The 14,904-nt window shown below is 44.6% G+C and overlaps 1 protein-coding gene across 11 annotated transcripts; it reads right to left on the reverse strand.

The window, feature by feature from the left end:
• Positions 1 to 470: 470 nt before the first annotated feature.
• On the reverse strand, positions 471 to 14,737 carry sec16a (SEC16 homolog A, endoplasmic reticulum export factor). Of its 11 annotated transcripts, none has more exons than XM_079486895.1 (31): positions 14,611 to 14,735; positions 10,570 to 12,426; positions 9,589 to 10,008; positions 9,323 to 9,459; positions 9,100 to 9,194; positions 8,660 to 8,819; positions 8,390 to 8,579; positions 8,130 to 8,301; positions 7,739 to 7,881; positions 7,510 to 7,571; positions 7,228 to 7,366; positions 6,852 to 7,091; positions 6,653 to 6,750; positions 6,482 to 6,563; positions 6,286 to 6,403; positions 6,084 to 6,195; positions 5,852 to 5,957; positions 5,630 to 5,770; positions 5,429 to 5,542; positions 5,008 to 5,182; positions 4,561 to 4,919; positions 4,270 to 4,320; positions 4,022 to 4,180; positions 3,633 to 3,713; positions 3,508 to 3,564; positions 3,296 to 3,422; positions 3,033 to 3,173; positions 2,878 to 2,960; positions 2,731 to 2,784; positions 1,580 to 1,657; positions 471 to 1,498 (listed from the first exon to the last, which is right to left on the reverse strand). In XM_079486895.1, exons 2-31 carry the CDS (start codon positions 12,388 to 12,390, stop codon positions 1,433 to 1,435), a joined length of 5,781 nt encoding a protein of 1,926 aa, XP_079343021.1. In that variant the 5' UTR covers positions 12,391 to 12,426; positions 14,611 to 14,735; the 3' UTR covers positions 471 to 1,432. The 11 variants fall into 11 exon arrangements, with proteins under 11 accessions (XP_079343021.1, XP_079343026.1, XP_079343024.1 ...); XM_079486900.1 differs by adding an exon at positions 1,999 to 2,058 and having other exon boundaries at positions 9,323 to 9,456; positions 9,589 to 12,426; XM_079486898.1 differs by adding an exon at positions 1,999 to 2,058 and having other exon boundaries at positions 9,589 to 12,426.
• Between the last annotated feature and the right edge of the window lie 167 nt (positions 14,738 to 14,904).

A 14,904-nucleotide genomic window follows, 5' to 3' on the forward strand; every position in this document is an offset into this window, starting at 1 on the left:
AAGCTTTTATATGACACTGATATTTCTACACACTGTCCCACTAAACTCAACCTCCCAGTAAGAGCATCTACACACACTCTACACATCACCCGACGGTAATGAATAAATCTTTATAAACGTTTTCATTAATAAATGTTAACATGTCTGGCCTGGAGTACCTGTTTAATAGGAAATAGGGACATTACAGACTTTAATACTATTGGATGAGCTGCATTCAAAAGTAATACAGAAATATATAATTTTAAGTAGGCTTTTCCAATTTTGGAAAGGACCGTTGAGACAGACAGGAAGCGATGGGGAGGAGAGAGGGCCGGGATTCGAACTCTGGACGCCCTACATGTCTAGAGCACTGTTGCTGTCCACTCCACACTTAAGTAGGATTTTAAGCCCTCATACTACATTTTGCAGCATTTTTGCAGCAAATATCCATGCAAAAACGTAACTGTAAATAACAACAATGTGAAAGTGTTAAAGAGCTCAAAAATATCTTTATTATCACTTTATCAAGAATTGTACAGTCAATTTCTAAACACATTGGAAAAGTCCAAGCTTCCTTCAAACAGAGCTGTCCTTTGGAATTACAAAACCCAGCTGTTACCACGGGAACAAGAACCCAGAACCAGCAAGGAACAATCGTGTGATTGAGAGACATGAAACGAAATCAGAATGAGATGAAGTCAGCAAAGCAATAATGATATTTTATGAGCGGAATCAGCGACACAAAAGATCACAGGAAAATCATATAAATGTATGATTTATTTTTTTGCTACTGGCAAAATCAACGCGACCAGACGTCGGTAAAAGAGATCGGTTCTGTTGAGCACATCATGGCGATTAAACTCATCCTGATATCCTGTCTGCCGACGCCAAGTCCGTTTCGACCATTTCATTTTGACAGGAAGGTTAATAAATATCTAAAACATTCTGGTACGCTGCACTGTTCCCACGAAAACAGGTCAGACCGCCCCCTAACATGCACTGGCCGCCTCCCGCCAACAAATCACGCCCACATCTCCCATCGGACACACACACACACGAGCACACGTTCATACACACCCTGCTGAAATGAGCCACGACATAAAAACTACACAGGGTACGATCGCGATATTGCACTTGTGATCACAACGCTCACGTTAAGCACCAACCGTTCATAGAAGCACTGTGTGTGTGCAACAGGTACGGCAGGTCTATAAAAAAGTGGAGAAGGGCTCTTCCATACGACGAGTGGGTGTCGGAGGTCGACTCCGATTGCATCAGATCCATTCGCTCAATGTTTGTAATTAAGAGGATTATTGAGGATTATGACGATCACAACCAATTTTGCGGGAGGCTGAGGGACAGACGCCAGAGCTCCAAGGAGTCCCGGCAGGAACCCGACTTCAGTCTGATCTGGTCTAGAAACATAATTTGATCTAAAACTACAGCGACTCTGTTACTTCAGTGTGGGGTACCCTCTCTGTCCCAGCCGACCAGGTCGAGCGTGGCTTGCGGGAACAGACTGGAAGAGAGAGAGAGGAATGTAATGAGACATCACGTGGATGGTACGCCAAACACCTGTCTTTCAAAAAGTGACTCCTACCTGTGCAAACTGGGAGGGGTTGTAAAACGTCACGCCTCCTGTAGGTGGAGCTTCCTGCGGTGGTGGCTGAGCGGGAACCTGTGAGAATACAGCTATGGTAACTATAGGAACAAGAGGGCAGCATCGTCACCATCTCCATGGTTACACAGAGTGCCATGCCCACTGCAAGTAACAATCATCATGCAGCTCATTGGTTAACATGCAGCAAGAAGGGTCTTTAGAACGCCCCGTTCAATATCCAAGTACCCTTCCTATTGGCTGAGAAATGCTGATGTAGTCGTGCTGGAGGTGTGACTACAGGCGTGTGGAGTAAGGAAGCGTGCAGATGTGCATAGCAAGGGCCACCCACGTGTGTTTAAAAAAAGTGCATATTGTTGGTTTTGTGTGTGTGTGTTTGGATAAGAACCAGCTGAAGGTACCTGATTTAAGTGCTGACTCACTTCTCGAGACAGAGAACTCATTGAGCTAGAACGCGACAGCTAGAACAGCAGGAATAAATCAAACAAACAAACAAAAACACCACAGACCCAAATTAATCCCATGCAGCGCAAGTCTCTGTCAATCATTATAACACCATTACATCACAATCAGCGGTCTTGATGGCGATAACACACCTCTGTAGCCAATAAGAGGACATGTTCTTTAAAATGCATTCCCTTTATTAAACACACCCACACACACACCAGAGTCAGAAATTAACCCCGGTTCAGTCTAAAAGAGATCAAACTGCCCTTGAAATTTTAAAGCAGAACAAAGAACACCTGCTGTTATGGTATTTTTGACCTCTGACATCTTAAATCAGGCACAAAAATCTGACTTAGATTGGTATGATTGTAAATTTACAGATTCAGTGTCTGATATAACTGGACGATACATATTCTATGATTAAAATACTATGTATTCACACTGTCTGAATAAAGAAAAAGTTCATTACTGACACTGGCACACGCAGTCATGCAGATTATAGCACAAGTTATTAAATCTACAGGCCAAAATTCCTGAAGACAGTTAGAGATGCAAGATCAAGTGTGTGTGCTTTAGAAGCAGTAGTGTATATGCGAGCTTGTGTCGTTATGAGTGTATTAATATGCGTTCATGAGTGAGAGAGCAGAATTTGAGACAAGATATGAAATATTGAAGAAAGATCTGACCTCTCCTGACTGCGTTCCCTCCGGGCCGGGAGGCAAAGTGTTCGGATTAAACATCTGGACAGAAAAGCACACTCATTATAGTATAAAAACTCGGTACATTAGTGTTTGTGTATGTGGAACTGTTGTGCAGGGCAGATGTGTGTGTACCTGTGGAACTGTGGCATTAGTCTGCTGTGTGTCTTGTGCGCCGGCATCTGGAACGCTTCCCTCCATCGGCTGCACATCTGGGGCTAAACAAAAGAGGGTTAGACTCCTCACAAAACAAACTTGATGAATACAAACTCGATGTTGCTAGCACACACCGGCAGCGGGAGTGAAGAGGTTGGTGGGCATGGCCATGGGTGCCAGCGGGGCAAACAGATCAGCAGGAGGTGGTACGCTGGAAGCGGGTTTAGAACCTCCACGACTGGGATTCAACACATCCACATACCGACTCCTAGTGCCTGAAACACAGACCCAAACATTTACTGGCCGGTCGGGAACATCACTTTGGATGCAGGGTAGAACTATACAGAACACTGAATAACAATGATGTATTCGCAGTTGGGTCACGTGGCTCACATACCTGCTCTCCTTGAGAACATATTGACAGGTGGCCCCGCCCCTGGACCTCCTGCAAATGGTGGCCCCATCCCTGGACCACCCATTGGGACTTTGGGAAAGCTGGTGGGAGGAGGTGGAGGTGGCTTGCTCTGAAAAAATACACGAATAGGTTATGCAGAATAATACACACACGGTCTGTAGCTCAAAATAATTCTAATCATTAATACGCTGTACCTCTTCCTCTGGCTCTTCCAGATTAACCCATTTCTTCATTTTTTCATCCCAAACAATCTGGAAAATAAGTGAGATGTTAAATCTCATATGATGAAGCGAAATGAGCAGAAGTACAAAGGTCTTACAGATTTGTTCTTGTCATCTGGGAGATGGGCTTCATTCTTGCGCTTTGGATAGAGCCACGTCAGCCATCCGCTGCTCGCAGCCTGATAGAGGAACAGAGATAGAACACAACATTTATTACATCAATACTGTCATTTGTCACCGAATATCTGCCGCTGAAGTTCCATATGGAGAAAATTTTGTGTGCATCAGAAAAAAAGACCCAATTTTTTTTTTTAAATTTAATCAGTATAGAACTATATATTTATTAGAGAAATATAAAGAAATACTGTATACAATTATAAAATAATTCTTCTGATCTGGATCTAAATATGCAAGACCTTTCATTACGTCCATTATGTCAAATCGTATAAGCAGGCATTAGAAGTGTGTATGTAAAGTATGTGCTGACTTTTTTCGGTGAGTCTTTTCTCTTCTTGGGTTCCTCCTGGTGTGGAGACTCTGGGATGGGAGGAGGAGGCGGAGAGCCCTGATTGGCTATTGAGCTGCTGCGCTCTCGTCCTGAATGATTTGATGATTCAGACGTTGTGCGAGATCGGCGTCCTGGCACCTGAAACACAATGAACAAATCAAAGCTCAATTCTGTAAAAAAACGGACCTGAAAAAACAACAGACAGAGAAACCGCAGGTTGACTGTACCATGTTGTGCACTGACGACAGTGAAGTGGTTCTAGATCTTTTGCCCGCAGCCTGCGAAGAGAACCACAACAGGAACCACATTACAAAAGAACTACCGTATCGTGTTCGTTTCCATGTGTTTTGTAAACAGACGCAAGTAACTGGTTCAGCAATTTTTTACACCCAAGTGACTTGTTGTTCAATCGATCATACTGACAAATACAATTGAAAAGTCAGTTTAATATTAACCAATATAGGTGGAAACCGACTCTATTTCTATTACGTTTCTATTTCCTTTTGTTTTAAACTCACCATGCGAGCCATCTCATCGTAGAAGTCTTTCCCCTGAGGAGGAGGGACACTAAATGTCGGAGACGACTGGGAGAACTGTTGAGGAGACGACGGGTTGCCTCTAGATTCTGCCCTGGGCATTGGTGGGGGCATCTGAGGTGGCATCATTGGATTCATTTCTGTGGGGCTGTAGGCAGGTGGCATTTGTGGGGGCATTTGGGGTGGGATGGGCATGTACTGCTCCTGCATTTCATGTTGGTACGGTGCCACAAAGTTCGGCTGGGCTGGTCCTGGGGCCACTGGGTAGAATGGAACGCTTTCACCGTGAGGTTGGACTTGTTGCTGTGGGAATGTCCCATCCTGGAGAATAGTGGGAGGAGCTAAAAGACACAATGAAAGTAGATGGTGAACTTATGAAAACTAACATTCCTTCACTTGTACATGCATTTTACAAAACACGACTCATACCTGGTGGCATGAGCTGAACCCCCGCTGTGGGCACAAGGGAGGTCATGAGTGAATTCTGGGGATCAGAGGTCAGAGTTGAGGGGTCCGGTGGGCTGCTCTGATCTTCTAAACTGGGGGAACTGCAGGGGTAAAGCTGTGGGGTGCTGCGGTCTGCACGGTAAGGGATCACACCCTCCTGAACCAGGCAATAACACAACCGTTTTGTAAATATTTACAATCTACAAACAATTTATTATTATTCATTAATTTAACAATTTAAAGTCGGTATTACAGTCTCCACTGTGTAAAACAATTAAAATGATCATTTTTATTTCATGCCAGCTTTAATACTTAATAATTGTTTACAAAAACACTTTTGTTTATATTAAGGGTTAAGGATTTCAACCAAACCTTTCTCAATACATCTAAAACAGACACAAACCTTTATCTGTCCATCCAGCTGTCTAAGATGCAGTAACCAATCGGGCTCTATAAACAACTCCTGCTCGGGTCTCTCCTTCAGCTGAGGGTCAAAGAACCTCAACCTCAGAGACATCTGGAATCAGACCACAACATGAACTATCAGTCGTCACAGCACTGTGAATTCAGACGGAGACTGACGTGTTGTTTTGTGCACATCTACCTGAATGAGCTGAGCGGTGAACACAGGTGAGCAGTACTCGGGTAAGGTCAGGAGAGTGCGGGAGATGACCTCACAGTAATGGAAAGCCTGCGCGCAAAGTCCCAGCTCGGCCAGGCGACACGCGTAGATGAATTTGAACACCTATAAATGCCAAAGGGTAAAAACTATGACGTCTCTGATTCTGACTAGCCTGACGGTTGTTTGTATACACATCTGTCTCACCTGGAAGTTTGGTAGTGAGAGAGGCTGAGAGCCGAGGGACTGAGCGTACTCGTACGATTCCGTGCGCTGGATTGCCTCCGTCGAGCAGAACTTAAAAAACGGCAAACTAGGAAAGTGAGAGAGAGAGAATATCCGACTTTATATTTACATAACGTTGCATAGCTTCAAAAGCTTAGCAAGCTTGTTTTCTAGCATCTTCATGTGTTTGATCATCTGTGTGTTTTATACACACCTGTGGTTGGAGCTGATGAGGACCATCTTCGTGCTTTTCTTGGTGAAAACACCAAAACCCACCTGAGCCATCAGATAACAGAAATGTGCCGCGTCCACCAGACCTTTAGATGCTGTAAGAGAACATTCACTACAGGTGTAAAATATATATACATACATACATTTACAGCATGACACAATTTTTTTCATGTATGTTAACGTACCTAATGTGTCCCCCATGGTTGAAATGGTGCGTGTGTCGAGATCCAGAGTGTGTGTGAGGTTGGACAGAATCATGGCCAGATGGGGGCGCCAATCGCCCCATTTCTCATCTCCACAACACTACGAGAGGAATAGAGACCCTAAGTACTGTCTAAGTGACTACTAACCTATTAACAAACACATATCTGTCTTTCTTACAGTAGCAGCGGCCGGCATTCGTCCTGACATGAGCTGGTAAACCGTCTGTAAGGGATCATTTATAGGCAGGCTGTTGGCAAACCTGAAAGACAATTTGAAAACAGAACGTAAGCTTAATTTGTGGCTTTATATTTGATCGGCCGCCGGTGGTCGTAAGAATGCACGGTTTACCTGGTCATGACACTCGCATGCGTTCTGTTGTCCATCTTGCTGGCCAGTAGCAGTGCGTGACCCCACAGGCCATTTTTCATGGCAGCTTCCAAAGCATCCTAAGACGACAAAAGCAGTTTTCAGTTTTCCCAACAGTCAATCATTTAAACATGAGAACAGTGATCTACTATTAAAGCTGACAGCGTGTGGGTTGACATGCCTTCTTGCGGCCGAATAGCAAAAGTTCTCTGAAGCGTTCCGTTTCCTTGCCAACGTTCTCAGGCACGCCCATGAAAGTGTCTGATAGGAGAGATATTGGCCCCGCCTCCTCTTCCTCTGCATGCTCTATGGCCTCATTGTTGAAGTCGATGAGATTCGCCTCATTAGGGGATTTCCCCGGCAACCAGACAGAGCGATGCTCCTTTAGCAACAGGTCAGCAATATCGGTGCCCACTACCGTCTAAAAACGGAGTAAAAAAATACATTTAACTAGACCTATTATACATCTGGGAGGTGAGGCTGGGAAAGCTCTTGAAAAATGTATAACCAACTACTTAAAACAAGAGTTCTCTCTATAATAAGTATTACACACTTACCCCATTCTGGCGACATAGCAGCACAATGAACTCCCAGATGAGGTAGGCGGAGTCTTTGTCGATTAGGTCATCATTTCGTAAACACTCTTGGGCCTTGTTCTGAGCAAACTTTATAACATCCACCTTGTGTGTGTCCTCCCTGCATGCATACATTCAAGATGCATTAAGGTGCATTCATGACTTCGAAAACATACAACACTTGTACAACAAATGCCAGAGAAAAGTCTTCTTTTGCAAGAAAATGATGCAGCAATTTAAAACAAAAGAAACCTAGACTCTTACTTGGCAAGTGGGCCAGGGAAGGAACGGATGTCAGACTGCTCTGGAGAGTCTTGCAGAATTGTCTGGAATGCAATCACAACCAAGACACAATGAATTTAACTGAACCCCTCACAACAGGGTAAATTAATAAAATGTGCTGCAGTAAAAATAATTCACTTGAAAAAAGTGGAAAGGAAAATGAAGTCTATAAATGCATGTTTTTATTATATATTTATATATATTTTTTAACCTCTATGCTGTGGATCTCCACAAGTGTTGGCTGACCAGCTGAAGGCAGGTTCGGTTGAACGAGGATGAGCTGACCAGCCGGACCGAACCGGGCACAGCGATGAGGAATAGAAAACTTTTCAGGTGTCAATGGCCTTGGAGGTGCTGAGAAAAACATAGAATGAGAGACTATGAATATAATGAATCAAATGTATCATCACCCTTTCAGCATTTTAACCCTAATGTCATTCTAAACCTTTCTTCTGCAGAACACAAGAAAATATATCTTGAAGAACATTAATAACCCAACAACATGCCCGTTGAGTTCCACTGAAACATCTTTGCGCGAATTTTTAAATAAAATATTTTTGAAAAAAAAAAAAATCACAGCAGTGTTTTTGTGTAATATTTACGCTGCTCAGGGGCAGTCCATGTGCTGTCAGCTGGATTATAAGGAATCTGACTGCAATTTGTGGTTTCTGAAGGGTCTGGATACTGGCTGTAGGTGTAATCGACTGGAAGAGTCGATCCTGCGGCATCATAGGCTGCGCTGACCAGGTCTGTCTGACTCCTGTACACCTGACTCTGCAAGATTAGCCAAACACAAGATGTCACACACATTACCACCACACACACACACACACACAATAATCTATAACACACATGTACACACCTGCTGTGAGCGTGAACTGAAGCTACTGCGTCGACTGTGTGATGAATGCACGCTGTGTGCTGACTGCTCGCTGTGCACCGAACGTCGGTCAAAGTCGTCAGCGTATGCTTCACGCCGGCGGTAGTCGTCATCGAAGCTGGTGTCGTAACCGGGAAAGTACCGCCACGGATCAGCGTACCCCTCTCTACCCCTTGTAACAGAAACAAACAGTAAGGGAAGGGGGGCGCTAAGGGATGTAAACTATCATGTCTGTTGTGTGTTTGTGTTTACCTGTTTGAATATTGTTGATTGTAATAAACCTCTCCTCTTCTGTATGGATCCATGTCATAGTTGTACCAGCCATATGTCTGGTCATAGTATGCTCTGTAGCGCGGATCATATGCAGCGTTTGGATCATACGCAGCGTTTGGATCATACCACCTGCTCCTGTCTAAACAACCACGCGTGAGTTAACAGAAAGCCAAAACATCAAGTTCAAAACAGAGAGAGAATGTAACTTGATCATCAATGCCGGGTGGAAACCTCGTATGTACGTACATATTTTGTCATTTTTATTATTTTCATAAATCATTACTATTGGTCACCCTCTTCGTCTTTGTGTGGGTGTCGGAAATATATGACTAACAAAGTACAAAATAAAAACACAATTTCAAACAAAAGTGTTCTCCATTTCCTAAAAAGCAGAGGTTTCGGACATACAAGGTCCTTACCTCCATAGGCATCATATTGTCTCTTATAGTAGTTTGCATAGTATTCATCTTGAGCACTGGGGTTGGATCTAGAATAGTCTTCTGGATACCCCTGCCTAATAAGGAAAATGTATAAGAAATTTGTTGTTATAACTCAGTGACAAGGGCACTTTCACACTTCAAAAGATGGTTTATTTAAATATTAGTTTTGGACCAAGCAATAAAAGCACGGTCAAAGTGTCACCTGGAGTTAGGTCTGTCTGAGTACTGGCTAGTTCTAGAACTGGGTCTTTCCGGTTGACGCTCAACTTCTCTGTAAGTAGAATTCTGACCATCATACCGGGCATACCGAGGATCTGCTCTACGATATAAATCGTCCTGCTGAATTAAAACAGTAAGAACAAATAATAAGAAACAAATCAAGAACAGTTAACAGAAAAATGTCATGCACTTAAATCATTCAGAATTTGACTGAATAGACTACTAATAAGAATAAATCGATTACTGCACCTGGTTGTAGCTCTGAGCTCTTGGATCCACTGGGTATTGGGGTGGATAAGGTAACCTTCCATCCTGATACTCCGGATAAGCCCCTGGGTAATACCCAGCATAGCCGGGACCTGGAGGGATCATGGGTGGAGCACCGTAACCAGGCTGACCGCTCAGAACAGAAGGAGGTCTTTGGGGTTCTTGGGACGGCTGGTGGGCAGAGTTTCCAGACTGGGGTGGGTAAAAAGAGGGTGGAACAGATCCAGGTCCAGCAGGCGGAGCTCCTGGATGAGTGGGCGGGACCTGCGGAGGAGGTTGGTACTGAGCTGGGTTGGAGGAGCGAGCAGGTTGGTTGCTGGAGGGTCTAGGAGGGTTAGAGGTCTGTTGAAGGGGCTGAGCCTCGCTGTCAGGCTGCCCACCCTGCTGCGCATCTTTGGTGACCTGCAGGTAAAAGCCAGGCGTGTTATTTACCGAGGTTGGTGGCTGCGCTGAGTGCGACACGGCCGGGCCCGTTACCTGATTTGTGGACTGTGGCTGATGCATAGAAAAATCAAGTAGTTCATAATTTGTAAGTTGATTGTGATTAGTGGCAGCAGATGAAGGCAGAGCTGGAGGAATGGAAGGCGAATGAGATTGGCTATCACCTTTAACAGACTGGGCTCTGGAGAGAGCAGGTCGGGCTGTTTGAACAGAGGGCGGAGGATCTTTGGCCTCTCGTGCTAGATTTAAGACGCCTTGAGTGGAAGGAGGATTAAGAGGTTGGGAGAAAAGAGGCTGCAGCTGATTGGCAGCAGGAGAACTCTGGGGCATTTGATTGGTCAGAGAAGGTGCAGGGTGGACAGGTGTGTCTGTCTCTCGAGGAATTATCTGATTGGATGTTTGCGAAAGATTTCGAGAGGTAACCAAACTGTAATTAGAAGAAGGTGGGGCAATCAATACGGGCTGGTTTAGGGTCTCCACAGGGGGCGTGGTCACAAGCAAGGATGCATATCCCAAACCTGCCTGTGAGTCTGGTGGGTTCTCTAAGTTTTCAGAAGGAAGCTGTGGGTTTGGCTTAACTGGATGCAAATCAAGAGAGCCATCCTCCGGGGGCTGGATGACTTCTGCAGGACGCGCTGGGATGAATGTTGCTGACAGTGACGGCGCTGCAGGGGCTAACAGGATGTTAGCATTGAGACTGGCAGGGTCACTTTGAGCCCAAAGTGTAGTAGCTGGGCTCTCACTGGGGCGCCGTGCTCCCTGAGCTCGAGATGAGGGTCGTCGCTCTGGTAAGTAAATCGTCTCTAAGTTGTCTGGTGGTTGTTCGAGGTTGCCAGGCTGCACATCACGTCCACCTTTTTCCACAACCATACGGGCACGATCGACCTCAGCGGGTCGAACTCCTACGCCATGCGAGCGAACAGGCTCGAAAGAGGAGTTTGCACTTGCTTGGAACACACCGACTGGTTTAGGAGGGCTAGGAGTTGGGAAAGTAGGACTTGTCTCCGCACCTGGGTTTGAGTCTATCTGTTCAAAGTAGCCACCGGTGGAGGGGTGCAAGGGAGGGTGATCTGGTGGGCGGGGACTCTCCTGCTGGATAAACGTTCCCAGAACACCTTGTTGTCGCCGAGGGGCATGGCCGCCGCTGTGAGGACCGTGTCCACTGCTGTGACTGACATTGCTGTAGCTGGATGAGACGCTTGCAGAACGGGCAAGACGAGGAGTAGTGTCAGGTGCCTCCAGGTTGGGCCCCACCTCAAAGGCGTGGCTTAGTGGTGGTTCACTAGGCAGCACCTCTTGGTTCGGTACACATTCAAGGTTCTCCACTGAATCGCATGGCCCTGGCCCAGCTCGGATGTTACCACTGTCATTTAGGTACGGACCAGACGACTCAGCCATTGAATGTGGAGGGTAAGAAACTCCATTTAGACGGCCCTCCCCTGACAATGTCTCCACATTTTCTACAACGTTGCCATGAAAGAACATCGAAAGGGTTCCAGGATCACTGGGGGCTTCATGGTGAGGCACAGGACCGGCATGTTGAGGTGGATTCTGATTGAACCACGGCTCTAAGGGTCCACCTGACTGACTGAAATAACTCTGGGCGGGGAAGTGGGGGTTCTGTTGCCCAGTTGCCCCAGGCATATTTGGGGGAGCTGGCAGACCTTGGTTTTGGGATTGCGACATTACATGTGGAGAGGGGGCAGGGAATGGGGCATGAGAATGGAAAGGCTGAGATGGCAGATCACTGGTTGGCTGAAAGTAGTTTTGAACCGAAGGTGGGCGGCTCCCATGATCGGGTACCCAGTGGGAATGCACAGGCGGGGGCTGGGACTGAAATGGAGTTGGGGAGTGAACTGGGGTTGTTGTGGCAGTGGAAGCAGGATGTGATGGGTTCAAATGTAAGTGAGGGGTTGGGTTAGGCAACTGTGCAATGTAGGGCATAGGTTCTTGGGAATAAAGGTATCCTGGTTCTGTAGAGGGAGGGTTGGAGCTCGGTCCAGGTCCTGGGGGTATAGGTTGTGGGGTAAATATTCTCGGTGGGGGGCCAGGTGAGGCTGCCTGTGCTCCTTGTGGTGAAGCAGTCGAGTTGAACCCAGCCATTGGCGATCCTTGCATAGGAAGCGGGTTGCTGTTTGTGGGTGGAGTCTGGCTGCCACCAGCCATGGGAGACTGACCAAAGGCAAAAGGATCAGTCACTGGCTGGGTGGCTGGGATAGCGCTTGTCATAGCAGCTGTAGCCCCGTGCTTGTGGGGTCTATTTCGTCTGAAGGCATTTGTCCCGCCGGAGGGCGGTGGAGGTCCAACAGCTCCAGGCGGGGCTGTGCGAGGAGGAGGTTGCATCTTCGCTGACTCTCACAGGAATTCAGGGCTTTTCTCCTTACATAGATGTAAAACAAAGATTAATGTTAGTTTACAGTTCGATATTCAACAGTTACATTCAACAACACTTATCTTTGACAGAAAAAATACAATTATCTGGCAGCTTCAGGTCACTATGCATAATTCTACAGGAATATTCTGAAATAAGGTAAAATGTTGGATAATAGATTAAACAATAGATACTACAGTACATTACTTGTGCCCCACAATTTATATATCTCTGTAATGGTTCTGTGACGGCCCCGGAACACATGCATTTCCTTTTGCTAAAATGAAAATTGTGAAATCACAGTTCACAACAATGTCCATTTTGTAAAGCAAAGCATAATTATGTTCCTTAAAATTACAACATGGCATCCCCCTAAAAGCACACCAAAAACAGACAACAATGTATGAATCTGTATTTTGGGGCTAAAAGTTATAAGGGATATTATCATAACAAACAAAAGTACTATACAAATGTACTTAACATCACCACATATAACCATTTGAAGCCGTTTTAAAAATTAAGTGAGTTCCCTTTTTCATACCCCTAACAGTAGACTGCACTCCTGAAAACAGTTTGGACACAAACAGCACCAAATGATCACATTATCTAACATTCATAAGGCCCCTGTGGACAGCAGCAGCTTCTATCTTGGCATAAGAACAGTAACCGTAATCTGTAAAATGATATCAAGCACAGTGCAGGCCGGGTGTAAGAGAGAAATGTGCTTTAAGTTACACTGAACTTTGAAACCCTTTCGGTCATTCACACTAAAGCAGGGGGACTTACTTCTGCAGGTGTTACAGCTTAATCAACACCAGCAGGTGACGGATACGGTTTCTGTTTATAAAAATACCATGTTCATCTTATTGGATGCCACCTGTCATACAGCATGTGATGGTTTTAGTGGCCTAAAGCAACTAATTTGATCCAATAAAATATTTTTTTTTCTCCTGTTACTTATACTAAAAAATGCAATTACTTCTGCAAACAATTCCAAATTGTAAGTGTGCAGAGAGCGGTTATCAAAGCCCCCTGTTACGTTTGCCTTAAGCAGCCAACCTTGTGCATATTAAAACTAGAATTAGTGCCAAATACAATATGCTGAATTTACAAATTTTGTTTACTTATTTAGAGTAAAGTAGCTGCAGAAATCTAAGGAAGGTTTAGTGTTAAATGTAAATGTAAAACACAATAGTATTATTCATAATATAGATTATGATCTATTTTGTCATAACCCCTAAGAATTTGAACCATGGTTTTACTATAGTAAAAGTGTTACCGTGTTTTGTGCCACATTCAATATATAAATACCACAGCTGAAATATGATTATATTGATTAGACCACATTACATTTCTGCAAACTACAATCATGGTCACTATAGTTAAATGGTGGTAATTATAGTACAGTAATAGTAAATATTCACTTTGAAATTTGGTAAATTTAAGAAAGCAATACATTCTGTGCTAATCTGTGTACTTTTCTCTAGACAGGTCTTTTGTCCTTTAATTTGCTGATGCATCATTTTTATTTTAGCAATTTTACACTCGTATTTCGAAGCAGAGTGTCCAACTAATGGCTTCATCGTTGTAGCCCAGTGTCTGCCCCTTGTAGACTCAAATCAAACCTGTCCATCTGTTATTGAAAATCTGTATTGGATTGGATTATATCCGGTCCAAAGGCGGACACTCAAAGCGCCTCTTACTGGACTGCCACGCCATTCTATCATCTGATGTCACGTCCTGCTCTTTAATTCCTGTTTATTTAACTCCATCAGTAAACATATACTTCAGAGAACACTCGTGTATGAAACACGCAACAGCACTGACATTAACTTAATGCTGATTAACAAAGACGCCAGAGGACAAAACTGTCTAAACAAAACACAAGATGAACTTGCATCAGTGCAAACCACACAGACAAGAGGCAATAATCAACTATACATCCAAATGAAGAGCTTTTAATCACAAATGTATCTGCAGGTACAACTACAAATACGAGAGACAACCCGTGGCAATGTCATAAGAACAAATACTAGAAAATAACTTGCATATGCATGTAAATATAGGACGTGAAGTATTACATATGACAGCTGACTGGGCCATTAGCCGCTAGCATGCTAAGCATTACAGTTAATCCCCTGAAAAAGAGGTCTCTCAGAGCACAAGTATACAGAGCACTGCAAAACTCTTACCCCTTATCTCCCGAACGAGGTATGCCGACACTAACAAAACTCAATACGAGCACGTCTATGCTTACGTTTTCAGAAAAATGCAGGACACCGCGACTGACACTTGTCCGCCATCTTGGCCGATCGCGTCCTGCTTGACGACGTGTACATGTGACGACACAGCCAGCTCCCGATTAGCCCCGCCCCGGAATGTCATCAAATTAACAGACAATGTGACACGACAGCCATCATGTTCTCGGGGTCGGTTGTAAATTTTGATAAAGATAATATTTACATAACATTACGCCATTAGATTTG

The sequence above is a fragment of the Barbatula barbatula genome (assembly GCF_947034865.1).
Source record: "Barbatula barbatula genome assembly, chromosome: 22".
Taxonomy (NCBI): Eukaryota; Metazoa; Chordata; class Actinopteri; order Cypriniformes; family Nemacheilidae; genus Barbatula; species Barbatula barbatula.

Bases quoted from the DNA above. Each gene is read 5' to 3' on its own strand.
- sec16a (XM_079486896.1), bottom strand. From the start codon at position 12,390: ATGCAACCTCCTCCTCGCACAGCCCCGCCTGGAGCTGTTGGACCTCCA. The intron at 7,882-8,129 runs GTAAATATTACA...TGTTTTTCTCAG, and splicing joins ATGGACTGCCCCTGAGCAGC to CACCTCCAAGGCCATTGACA. The intron at 6,404-6,481 runs GTAAGAAAGACA...TTCCTCTCGTAG, and splicing joins GAATGCCGGCCGCTGCTACT to TGTTGTGGAGATGAGAAATG.